Source organism: Saccharomyces eubayanus, chromosome XVI (genome assembly GCF_001298625.1).
Source record: "Saccharomyces eubayanus strain FM1318 chromosome XVI, whole genome shotgun sequence".
Lineage (NCBI taxonomy): Eukaryota > Fungi > Ascomycota > Saccharomycetes > Saccharomycetales > Saccharomycetaceae > Saccharomyces > Saccharomyces eubayanus.
This window is the reverse complement of record NC_030975.1, coordinates 47,385-60,043: the sequence shown is the minus strand read 5'-3', so window position 1 is coordinate 60,043 and position 12,659 is coordinate 47,385. Positions and strand designations below refer to the sequence as shown.

At 40.7% G+C, this 12,659-nt stretch overlaps 7 protein-coding genes across 7 annotated transcripts; 5 read left to right on the top strand and 2 right to left on the bottom strand.

The window, feature by feature from the left end:
* Nucleotides 1–102: 102 nt before the first annotated feature.
* GYP5 (GTPase-activating protein GYP5) lies at nucleotides 103–2,970 on the top strand (the record flags this gene model as incomplete). Its single annotated transcript, XM_018368213.1, has 1 exon — nucleotides 103–2,970. One exon carries the CDS (start codon nucleotides 103–105, stop codon nucleotides 2,968–2,970), a length of 2,868 nt encoding a protein of 955 aa, XP_018218793.1.
* A 695-nt stretch (nucleotides 2,971–3,665) lies between these two features.
* Nucleotides 3,666–3,911, top strand: RPL36B (60S ribosomal protein eL36; the record flags this gene model as incomplete). Its single annotated transcript, XM_018368212.1, has 1 exon — nucleotides 3,666–3,911. One exon carries the CDS (start codon nucleotides 3,666–3,668, stop codon nucleotides 3,909–3,911), a length of 246 nt encoding a protein of 81 aa, XP_018218792.1.
* Nucleotides 3,912–4,788: 877 nt separating this feature from the next.
* ATG41 (Atg41p) lies at nucleotides 4,789–5,196 on the top strand (the record flags this gene model as incomplete). The annotated part of the gene is made up of 1 exon (XM_018368211.1): nucleotides 4,789–5,196. The coding sequence occupies one exon, from the start codon at nucleotides 4,789–4,791 to the stop codon at nucleotides 5,194–5,196; it is 408 nt and encodes a 135-aa protein (XP_018218791.1).
* Nucleotides 5,197–5,593: 397 nt separating this feature from the next.
* YAH1 (adrenodoxin) lies at nucleotides 5,594–6,109 on the top strand (the record flags this gene model as incomplete). Its single annotated transcript, XM_018368210.1, has 1 exon — nucleotides 5,594–6,109. One exon carries the CDS (start codon nucleotides 5,594–5,596, stop codon nucleotides 6,107–6,109), a length of 516 nt encoding a protein of 171 aa, XP_018218790.1.
* Nucleotides 6,110–6,437: 328 nt separating this feature from the next.
* On the top strand, nucleotides 6,438–8,387 carry VIK1 (Vik1p; the record flags this gene model as incomplete). Its single annotated transcript, XM_018368209.1, has 1 exon — nucleotides 6,438–8,387. The coding sequence occupies one exon, from the start codon at nucleotides 6,438–6,440 to the stop codon at nucleotides 8,385–8,387; it is 1,950 nt and encodes a 649-aa protein (XP_018218789.1).
* A 104-nt stretch (nucleotides 8,388–8,491) lies between these two features.
* HFI1 (Hfi1p) lies at nucleotides 8,492–9,964 on the bottom strand (the record flags this gene model as incomplete). Its single annotated transcript, XM_018368208.1, has 1 exon — nucleotides 8,492–9,964. One exon carries the CDS (start codon nucleotides 9,962–9,964, stop codon nucleotides 8,492–8,494), a length of 1,473 nt encoding a protein of 490 aa, XP_018218788.1.
* A 482-nt stretch (nucleotides 9,965–10,446) lies between these two features.
* On the bottom strand, nucleotides 10,447–11,703 carry BBP1 (Bbp1p; the record flags this gene model as incomplete). Its single annotated transcript, XM_018368207.1, has 1 exon — nucleotides 10,447–11,703. One exon carries the CDS (start codon nucleotides 11,701–11,703, stop codon nucleotides 10,447–10,449), a length of 1,257 nt encoding a protein of 418 aa, XP_018218787.1.
* Between the last annotated feature and the right edge of the window lie 956 nt (nucleotides 11,704–12,659).

The following is a 12,659-nucleotide window of genomic DNA, read 5'->3' as shown; positions in this document are numbered from 1 at the left end:
GTCTATCTTTAAAGATCAAACAAAATTGAAATTTATTACCTGATATTTAAGAGAAGGAAGAGCGCTCAGTATTCCATAAAAGGATAAAAAAGCACAAAAACAATGTCTTCGGATGAATCCTTGGAAGAGCTTACAAATACGATGTCCTCTGAGATTGACAAAAGTGGTGAATCTTCAAATGGATTGGTTTCCAAAGGGGAAGATATAGAACCAATGGCATTGAACCAAAACGAAGGTGAAACAACGAGCGGAAAGCCAGATGATACAGGTGATGTGGCTGCAGAACTCCAGAAGGGAACTTCAGATGAAAATCGTGACATGGATTTCATAGAACCCAATAAATCAACAGTGGAGAACCTTCCATTAGAGTCCACTGATATTTTTCAATCAAAACAAGAAATTACTACCAGCGAGAACTCAAGTGAGTACGTCCACCCAGGAGTAAAGACAGGCGGCGCTTCGCCGGATTTCAAACCTGAGGGAAAGGAGGAGACACCCACTGATGTATTGAAGCAAGACCACATTAAGCGTTCTGTAGAGACTAACGATGTTCCAGATACAGAACAAAGAGTCGAAGATCGGGAGCAAGATACGGAAGAACATGACTCTGAGATCAATTTTAATGAACCGTCCAATTTGGGGGGTATTATAAAGCATTATACAGAGGGCACAAACGAATCAGAAAAGAACATAGATGGCATTTTCACAGACAGCGAAAAAAATCACACTGATATGATCGCCACTGAAAATAACCCTTTTGATGACCAAGGAATAAATGAAAACATTTTAGAGGAGAAGAAATCTCTTTTTTTGAAAAAATCCTCGAAAAACGAATCTGCTGCCATCATAACTGAAGTTGATACCCCTGTGGTTCATGAAGCGCCTTTCAAAAGCCCATCCCGAGATAACAACGAAACATATGTCGCTGATAGACCAAATACGGCAATTGATTCGAATAAGTCCGCACAAGAGCAAGGTTCTGTGGAAGAAACCCCCATAACAGATAAGCAATCTTCGTCAGATCAAATTAGGAAATTACCTCCTATACCTGTGCAATATTCCAACGGGATGAATGACGATATGAGTAAAAAGGAGGGTTTCGCAGCTCCGACGCAACCTGTTACAACATCACCACCATTGCCGCCAAGACAAAGCACCACAACGACTGCCCCACCCATATTACCACCCATACGCAAGCAGCAGGAGCAGAAAACAAAGAATGCTGTTCCGCCCCCATTAGAGGAAGAAATGAAATCAGAAAAGTTTCGTAAGATTTTTGAAGAAACTAAAAGAAGTAGCCATAGCCATGGTGCTCGCATGGGTTCCAAAACTGCGCAATTAGATTCCACAGCAGAAATCAACTTGATCGCGAGCCGTTATCGTAAGACAAGCCACCACTTGAATAAAGAAGGAGAAGAGACCAGAGAGTCATTACAAGAAGGCCAAAGCTTCTTAAGATCGACATATACGTCATTTTTAGAAAACTTGCCAGAATACAATGAAGTGGAGGAAGTTGAAGAGGGTGATAGAGAGATGTTTAAAATCGATTGGTCATTTTGGACACAGGTTGTTAATGATTTTGCCACTGTAGCCAGTAATGAACCAGAAAAGTTAGAGACGCATGTTACTAATGGAATACCACCACAAATTCGTGGTATCATATGGCAATTGATGACGAATTCTAAATCAAGAGAAATGGAGGACATATATGAAACTTTATTGAATACGGAAAGCCCTCATGAGGCAACCATACGTAGAGATTTGAGGAGAACGAAGTTTGTGCCCGAGGACAAGATGGAATCTCTGTTCAAAATTATAAAAGTTTACTCTGTTTACGATCCAGATGTTGGATACACGCAAGGAATGGGATTTATTGCGGCACCGCTATTGATTAACTGCGAAAACGAAGCCGAATCATTCGGCCTGATGGTAGGATTGATGAAGAATTATGGGCTAAGGGAACTTTTCTTACCAGGGATGCCCGGGTTGATGCTAATGCTTTACCAGTTTGATAGGTTATTGGAAGAGCATTCACCCACTTTGTATAACCGCTTGACCCGGGAGGGAGTAAGTTCAACGATGTACGCCACGCAATGGTTTCTGACATTTTTCGCATATAAGTTCCCCCTGGAATTTGTATTGAGGATTTTCGACATTGTGTTCGTGGAAGGTATTGAAGTACTTTTGAAATTCGCTGTAAACTTGATGTTAAAGAACGAAGAGAATTTGGTGAGATTAAGATTCGATGAACTACTGGAATTTTTGAAGGATGAACTGTTTACGTACTACCTGCTGGCAAACCACGACAACGATTCTGTGCTACAAATGCAGTTGCCTGGCGGAGGCCCATTGGAAGGTTATGAGGACGGCAGCTCACCATCGTATAATGTTGATCTTTTCGTTCATGATGCCATGACGGGTGTTTACATAACGCCCTTAACTTTAAGAAGATACAAGGGAGAGTTCATGGAGATCCATGAATTGGAGCAAAAAAAGGAGAATCATTATGAATCGTTAAGAATCCAAAACCACCAATTGCAAAGGGAAGCGCAGAAGCTAGAACACGACTACTCGGTTTTGAACGAGGAGAACATCAGCGCGGCAAACGAACTGATCGAGCATAGATTGAATATGGAGATGCTACTAGACGAGAAAAATGATCTGGTTAACACAATCACCGATATCGAACAACAAATCGAGGAAGAGATTCGCAAACAGAATTTGCCCAACCCGGACGCCTCGTTGCCAAAGGCAGACCTGAAAGAGGACTTAGAAAGGACCATTTCCAGGAACAACGAGGTGATGATGGAGAACAGTCAAATGGAGGAAAGAATCAAAGAACTGCAGCAAGAAATCGATGAACTGATAAGCATTAATAAGGAGCAGGTGTCCACCGCATCGTTACTGGAAAGCGATTCAAAAGGGAAGGGGAAGAAAGGATGGACCGGCTTCAAAAAAGTTTTCAAGTAGACATGTGTATGTAGAAGATGCGTAGATATAAATATATATAGTTTTGTTAAAAATTGCATCACGGAAACATTTGAGAAAATACAGGACTGCTTTTTGTTTCACCCGTACATTTCTAGTTTAAACCTTTTTTTTTTCTTTCTGTATTTTGAACACTCCTTTTGCACCTAAAGCTGCCGTGGGCCCAGAGGACGCGCACACCGCGCGCGGAACTTTTCCTATTGGGCTGTGCACCAAAGCAGCGGGAAGAAGCCCCAGGGAAGAGTGTTGGCGAGAACTGCCTTCAATGTAGAGCAGACAGAGAGCACGTTGCATTTTTCAACGTAATAAGTTTTAATAAGCGTTACATTTTTAGCTCGTGTATCTGCATAGTCAATACAGAACAGAGTAGCAAGGATAATATAAAATGGCTGTCAAGACTGGTATGTTTACATGGACTACAAAATGAACTGAAGGAGTTAAAGGAACAAACGAATGAGTGAACCAGACAAGAATGCCGATGTAATGGAATTGAGCCCCAAGAACAACAGGAATACACCCGCCCCCAGCGCTGCAGGGCCTCCCCATGGTCTGTCTGATTGTTTGTTCGCTTATACTCCGTGAGTACGAACGTGCGTGTTACTAACAAGAGTTTTCTATCTATTTTTTTTCCACCAGGTATCGCTATTGGTTTGAACAAGGGTAAGCAAGTCACCGAAATGACTCCAGCTCCAAAGATCTCCTACAAGAAGGGTGCTGCCTCCAACAGAACCAAGTTCGTCAGATCTTTGGTCAGAGAAATCGCTGGTTTGTCTCCATACGAAAGAAGATTGATCGATTTGATCAGAAACTCCGGTGAAAAGAGAGCCAGAAAGGTCGCCAAGAAGAGATTGGGTTCTTTCATCAGAGCCAAGGCTAAGGTCGAGGAAATGAACAACATCATCGCTGCTTCTCGTCGTCATTAAACTGCGTAAAGATGGCCGGACCGAAACAGAACCAGCCCGCCACAAGACTGCGGCCGCTCTTTTCCCTTTGGCTCTCCCAGCTAGATAATTTAAAAAAATAAATAACAAATCATTATAGTAATTCTTAATCGATATCTATTTAAGAAGTGTAACGGCACATGCGATGAGGCGGCGCCGTCATCCATTACATAATTCTTTCATATCCATCTCCAAGGTCACGTGCACCGCACTCGTCCGGGTACGCCCGCCCGACCCCAACTCAACCACATTTGTGGGTGTGGTAACCGTGGCCACCCCAGGGCTTCTTTGAGAATTGGTTGCCCAATGCGAGCACGATGGCACGCCAAGCAAAAACCGCAAACAAAGCCAGCCATAACCTAAGGGTCGCACCTTTCTTGCTGTTTTAGGCCTGCCAACTGTGGCGCGACGTGGAACCGTACGGAATTCTACAGAAGGCCCCAGAAGGCAGCCAAAAGCGCACGTGACCCGCCGCGGGTGTGGAACGCCGCGGGATAACTAGTGTGATCCGTCTTTTCTCGGTGATTTTTTTTTTTTCGCCCGCGCATGCGAGGATGACACATTGCGCACCACACGTTTATGACCATTGTTATTACTCATTGCACTGATATTTCGCTTCCACATCCACACCCGGGTGGTTTTGCAACGATGGTGACTCCACGGTGCATGATAGAGCGGCTCTAGGCGAAAAAAGGTATATATAAGCGCGAGACCCAATCGTCTTTCTTGTGCAGGGTCTGTTGGTCGTGTTATTCCCTCCTCTTCTCTCTCTTGTCTCTTGAATAAACCATACTAAACCAAATCTAACCCAAAACGTTTATTCGTAAACAACACACACAATTATAATTGCAATTACAATATGTCCTCCGTGGAATCAGCAGCCTTCTCGCACTACGAAGACGAGGTCTTCCCTCTGTCATTCTCTAACGCCGCATTCGAGCCCCCAATGCTCTCGCATAGCCCGGACAGATCGACTTACGCGGACGAGTTTTCTCAATCTTACCAGCAGGAATTGCTGACTTCTCCGCTATCGTATCCCATTGCGGACGAGCTGGAGTACACCTACGCTAAGAACAAGAACACTGACAGCATAATAACAAGCGCCGAGGATGATTTCATCTTCGACATGGAATTCAGCGGCAGCGCTGTCGCCGCCGCCGCCGCTGCTAAAGAATCTACAACCGCTTCCGGCTTTGCCCTCGCCAGTAACGATGCCTTTGCCAACGTCGCCCAACAGAACTACAGACTATGGTTGTCGTCAGTATGACGCTCTTCCTCTCCTGTTTCTCACGACCAACCCTCGCATCGCATCAAAAAATATACATTCAAATCGGCATTCCCCCACCCCAAGCATATTCTAATTCCTTAATTACATATTTTTTAAAAAAAAATCAATATACATAGACACACACAATTCTACTATATCTTTTTTGTTATTAGTCATCTTCGCATGATTCCTCTTAGCCATTTATTTTTCCCAGGCCACGTTAGTGCTCGGAAAAACTTTTGATTGAAATTTCAAAGCGTGTAACAGCAGGTTCTGGTATGTGTACATATATATATATATACATATATATATATATCGAGAGAGTGAGAGAGAGCAGCACAGATAGGCATTCACTACACCACTGTATCTCACAAACTTGTAAGGCCAACCATCCTCGATGCTGAGACTCACTGCTTTGACTGGACGCACAGCCAGAATATGGAACATCGCGCCCTCCCTTCTGCGCACGTCTCCATCTCTGCTCGTACGCAGCACCACCACCAGGCTTCTTCCCTTCTCTACATCCTCCTTCCTTAACCATGGCCACTTGAAAGAGCCAAAACCGGGCGAGGGACTAAAAATAACCTTCATTCTAAAGGACAGCTCTCAAAAGACGTACGAGGTCTGCGAGGGCGAGACCGTCCTGGACATCGCCCAGGGTCATAACCTGGACATGGAAGGTGCGTGCGGCGGCTCTTGCGCTTGCTCCACCTGCCATGTCATCGTCGATCCAGACTACTACGACGCCCTGCCGGAACCGGAAGATGACGAGAACGATATGCTGGACTTGGCCTACGGCCTCACAGAGACTAGTAGGCTCGGTTGCCAAATCAAGATGACCAAGGACATCGACGGCATAAGAGTCGCTCTGCCCCAGATGACAAGAAACGTTAGCAATAACGACTTCAGTTGATATCCGCACTCCACGCCGCCCCTTTGCTCCTGTGAATACGTACATATATATATAACGAATTATAAATAAACGGGTGAACTTCATAATATATTTAAGATTTTTTTTCGTTGCATTTCCATTATTTTCTGTCCTTCTGCCCTTGCTTGGTCTTTATTGTTTAGCTTGTACAATTGTACTTTTGGTACAGATACAGAGAAATTGCGGCAAACAAAAAGAGGTAAACATAGAAAATGAAAAAAAACAATAAACATAAAACAAAAATATCACATCAAAAAGACAGTCTTTCACCCCATAAGTCTGTCCGTCCATCATACCAAGGAATTAAGATATGGTGTCACAACAGGGCAATCACACTTTCTCCTCACAGAATAAAATTACGCGCAACGGCAGCAGTATATCTTCATCAAAATCTCGAAAACTGATGGATATCACAAACACAACAAATACCATAAATGGCTCGAGACCTTCGTCTACGAAAAATCCATTCCCGTCTCCATCCCTAAGGAATTCCCTCCTACCTTCGTCTCGGTCCGGTTCGTTGAACATCAACATAAACAAAATTAAAGATCTCAAAGATCGCCAGGATAAAATACGAGCTCAAAGACATACGCTCAAGACTCAATTGATCGAATGCGAAAGAGAAATCAAAACTATTAAGTTCAGGGATTTAAGCAAATTCAAATTCGAACTTTACAAGAAAAAATCCAAACACGCGAATTATCTCAAACAGATCAAAGAATTGACCCAAATTTTAAATTCTAAAGACAATGAACGTGACGGTCTAATCAATAAAAACAAATCAGATTTGTCAGGTTTGCAAATTCAACTGGACCACAATCTGTCCTCAAAAAAGCACGAGTTTCGTGAATCATACAACCAGAAACTCGCTCTTTGGGAGAATGAGTTACAAGTAATGGAAAATTTCGAGCCTGATCACGAAATCACTAAAGAAATATCCCATTTAAAGAAAGTGCTCCAAGAGCTTGACGAAAACTGGGAAAATTTGCAAAGGCAGAATTTAGAAAAACAAGCAAATCACGAATCACAGTTGAAGAAGGATTTTAATGCCTTCAAAGAAGGAAAATTGAAATCTATTGATAGTCTAACTAATAAAAATAATGAATTGCTTTCACAGGTGACCGTTCTGCAATCAGAAACTGCAAAACTAAACGAAGAAATCACACATATAGACACGCAAACTCAAGACTCACAACAACAATTCTCACAAATAAATAAATCTTTGACTCATTTAGAAGCGGAAAATAACCCACTGGTAAACCAATCTTTGAAGAACTCCCTGGAGTTAGAACATTTACAACAGCAAATGGAAAACTTGAAAGAAATTGCCTCTCAACAAGAAAAATCATATAATGATACTTACAACACAGTGGAAAGAGAATTACTGAGAAGTAGAAAACTCGAAAACTCTATTATCGAACTGAAGGGTACAATGCGTTGTTACGCCTATGTCATGGAACAAAATTTGCCTGAAAATCTCTTGTTTGATTATGAAAATGGCACAATAATCAGGAGCTTAAGTGATCATGTTTACAAATTCGATAGAGTAATACCGCATCTAAAAGTTTCCGAAGATAAATTTTTCTCTCAAGAATATAGTGTCTACCACGATATATGCTTAAAGCAAAAGAAAAATTTCAATCTAATTTCTTTAAGTTCGACTCCGTACGGTTCATTACGAGAGTCCTTAATAAAATTCCTAACAGATAAAGACACGATATACCAAAAACAGTATATTATCACTTTACAATTTGTGTTTCTATCAGATGATGAATTTTCACAGGACATGCTATTAGATTACTCTCATCATGACAAAGACAGTATAAAGTTGAAATTTGAAAAAAACTCAATTTCCCTGGATTCCAAACTCGTCATCATAGAAAATGGGATCGAAGATTTACCCTTGAATTTCAACTGTGATGACCATCCGAATTTGCCTCATTCCGGAATGGGTATAATTAAGGTGCAGTTTTTCCCGCGAGATTCAAAACATAATGACAAGGTTGAGCCTATGCCCATTGATTTTTATTTCATTGAATTAAACAACTTGAAAACCATTGAACAGTTTGAAAAGAATGTTTTCAAAAAGGAATCATGCGACACCCCAATTGCACTCGTTTTGAAAAAATTGATTTCTGATACTAAATCCTTTTTCCTGTTGAATTTGAATGATACGAAAAATGTCAGTAAACTGCTAACCATTTCGGAAAAAATCCAATCCATTAACCATCTCTCTAAGAAGAAAAGAAAGTCCATATGAAAATGGTAGCACTATCATATTTTTTCATATATATGTGCACATAAAAAAAAAAGTTTATAATCTTTAATAAATAATACAACATATCGCATACACGCATCTATATATCAATCTTCTGTTAAAATCCCTTTGATTAACCAATTTAATTCGTGTCTCGTACCAACATTTCTCTCATCCAAAGGTGTGAACGTAGGCATTTCATCCAAGAAATCCGGTAAATCATCAATACCGCTCTTCACATCTACTAGTTCGTCATCATTGACCAACCCCAAATTAGTTAACGCATAGTAAGGACCCGAAGGTTCTACCAGATTTGGAAAGATAGATAACGAATCATGCACGTCTTCATTGGTTAGTGATATCGTTCTATTTTCCTTTGTTTCCTCGTCTGCTTCATCACCGACCATTGTGACACTACTCGTCGACACGTCGCCAATATCAGCCTTGCTAGAGTTATTATTATTATCGTCATTGATATTTTCTTCATCATAATCAGCACCATCTTCGTTACGATCATTAGCTTGTCTAATTTTAGCATTATGCTTATCAGCAGCCAATTCCGAGACCGACTTATATAACCCACTTTCATTCAGGTCATAATAATCTGAATATTTTTTCCTTCTATAACGAACTGTATCAATAGTGAATTCTATTATATTCTTGAGATATTGATCTAGTGCCAATGATATAAGCTCCACGCAACGAGTATCCACTGTACCAACTAACCCATGTTCTCTTGCTATACCAACCATCCTCAGATAAAACGAATCTGTATCTGGTAAAGAATAACTTTCGCTTGCCAAGGGAACATTGAATCCATTCATTATATCTTGTGACCACTCTAACGGCGTTTTTAAATTGTTATTTTTAACACGTTTCAAACTTTCCGGATTCGTTACTATAGGAATCTTGGGTATATTATTCAATCTGGCTTGGAAAACAGAGCAAAAAATAAAGCCCCTCTTACCAGCTTCTTTGGTTATCAACTTTAGTCTATTTCGATCGTTTATAGGTAATGACATGACTATTTTCTTGTATACTTCAATTTGAGAATTATGCTTATTGACTCTTTTCAGTTTATTATTTTGATTATTGCTACCGTTACTAAAGCCCCATGAACTCTCATTACCATTTCTGCCAAGAGGATTTTCGCGTAATGAATTAGCAAAGATCCCTAATAATAGTTGGTTATGAAGTCGTACCAGACTATGACGATGACTTGTATGGGATTTTTCCAGGTTAATGGAATTGGGTGAGAACAGTAGTTCCAATTCATTAGAAAGTTCCTTTCTAGATAGCTTCCCTAGAATGAAAAGACTGATAATTTGAGCGTATTTAGTCCAGTTTTCTTTACCCAACAGCGAGGTCAATTCTTCGATCATAGCACCCAAATCGATTCTTTGATTCTGCGCATGAGGCTCAATGCTATCATTGTTGTCATTATTGGACTCTACTTGATGATTACTAACCGCAGGACTATCATTTAAGCCTGGTTTCATATATCCGCCATTGGAACCTGGTGAAGCGGCTGAATAACTTGGTTGTAGAGATTTTGCTGGTGGCGATTGAATTGATGACATGATGAAAGAAAAACCAAGCCCGCTATCGTATTCTCTTTATATTGTTATTTACCAATATTATCTTCTGAATTTGTTTTGAAGAAAAAAAGTCACGTGCGAGTCAACGAGCCTTTCCAATGGTAAAGAGCGAAGGAGCAAATGAGAAGACGAACAATCTCGTAATAGGCCTGCCGTAAATTAGAGATTCAAGGTACAAGTAAACGAAAGCTTCCTGCGTTGTTCGTATTTCTACCCTTAATTATCTTCTTCGTTTTAACAGATTTATGTCATATCCATAGCTTTTAATTACTGTTTTTTATTTAGAATTGAAACTTGGAAATTGAAGAAAAAAATTGACCAATATACAGCTCGTGTCGCGTGATGATAATAAAGAATCTCTCTCTTGTTATATATGTGTACATATATATAATTAGTTCGTTAGTATTATCATCGTGGCGTGTTTTTAATGTTACAGTGAAGGAAGGGGCGTCAATATTTTGTTTTCAACGGTCTTTAAAACCGTCTAGATTTTTCAAATAATCGGTGTCCCATGAACTAGAATCATAACTGTTGTTATTGTCATTATGGAATGGAGTTCTTTCGTATTGGACAGTTGAGAAAATGTTTGAACCAGCAGATGTATCTTTCCTGTCATTATCACGAAGGCTCAATTGTAGTAGCAAATCGTGTATTTCAGATTCATAATTGTCTCTTTGCATCTCCTTTTCTATTTGCAAGTTGGCATATTTCAACTCTAAGTCAGATAGATTTTGCCTCAAAGCTTGCACCTCGAAATTCTTTAAGTCTTCCTCCTGGTACAGTCGTTCTCTAGAAGTGGCCAGTTCAGCCTCATGACTGATTGTTTGATCAAGTACCGTTTTCAAATTTTTATACTTCTGGCCCAATGCATAATAGTTCTCAAAAAGTGTTTTGGATTTTTTTAACTCATTGACTAACTCTGCCCTCATTTCCTTATAGGCTTGCTTATAAGTTTGTTCTTCGCGGTGAAATTGTTCATGCTGCTCTTTGACATCTTCACACAAATCATCTAAGTCTCTATTATTCAAATCCATTTGAGCAAACAGTTCAAAATATGCTTTGTTACACTCCTTATTTTTTTGGCGAAGATACTCATCTTGTTCATGATAGTCGTTTATTTCATCAGGCTTCTTTAAGGGAGACGGAAACTTGCCTGGAATATCTCTTACCGATAACTTGTACGGCGATTTTCTCACTTCATCAACTTCGTCTTTCTGGAACAGTTTAGAAATTAAAGGGTCATTTCCTTGAGGTGGCATAAGGGGTATCTGAGAGTTGGAAAACTCATTTATGGGCCTTCTTTTCGTGTGCAATCTATGGCCAAAGGTATCCGTTGGCTCATTATGAAGGGGTTCTCTCGGCACAACCGGAGCGGGACTTCGTAAATATCGTACTCTGTCTCTACTGTAGTGATTATTATCGTCAATTGAGTCAATGCCAGTCTCGTTGTATTCCGGTAGCAAGTCGTACTTCCTCTGAAACGTGGAATCCAACCCGGACCAAGAATTAGATCTAGATAGGTTCGTGCTCCTTTTACTGGAACTGTTTCCCAAGTTTATTCCGAAATTCGTATCGTCCTGAGCGTATCGAGACCGATCTCTTCGTTCTGGTTGGCCTTTGTATTTCATCGATGGTGATATATTCGTACCAAACAACGCATCCTTGGTCCATTTGAAAAGGCCAAAAATGCCTCCTCCACCTGTGTTATCTTCCTGATTCATTGTTCAGCAGCCATTCGCCCGTATCTTGCTTTGACAATTGGGCTTGTTGATTGTTTTGATCTCTTCATCTCAAACCTTCTTCTAGTTCTCAAGATGTCAATTTTTTCGTGATTTTCACCGAGCGACACAAAACCCGAATCGCGTCAGAAATTATTCACAGCATTTAACAAGAGCAGCGCAAAATAATATATCAGGCAATTCATATAGGTCTCCATTTTCAAAACCCCGTTTCTCCCTTACAAACTTTAATAATGATTTTACACAACCGTCTGCGTTGTTCTGTCGTACCCATTTCTGTCCTCGCTTCAGTCAAGTGGCCCTCTAAAACTGTGCCTGTTTTCTCTCACCAATAATCTTCTTCCTTCCGCATGCGCTCGAGCTCGTCCCTTGGCAGTAGCAGCCAATCTGGACCACCGATGTCATTATGGGGTATCACATAGGCCTATACTGCCATTTCCAACCAATGCACTTCTTTACCCGGCCCGCATTTCTCAAAGGAGAAATCCACGCGAAAGTTGTTGCAACGGAAAACTCGCGAAATTCGTCCCGTTGAACCTCAAAACAGCGAGGTCAAGTCACGAAACGCGCCAAAAACCGTTACGTTGCCGTATGCGGACGCCTTGTGAAGATGTGCATTTGGCGTAGTTTGTTAAGTATAACTGTTAGAAATCCGCCAAAGAACACCAACTGTGACATTTTTTGACCCCTTTTGAGAGCCTCATCTGCGAAAAGTCAACTTGTGAGCCCTACTGGAAACAGGACCAAAAAAAAAACTTGTGCGACGCAGATCCGCCTTCTATTTGCGTATCACACGCAGTCGTTGGTGAACTTGCTATCTATTTCATATATAAAAAAATGACAATTGGTTCTTCAAAGTATTTATTGCGTCCCTCTTGCATTACTGTACTTTCTTCTACACATCGAGCAGAAACAGCAAAGACATTTTCATTCTATTC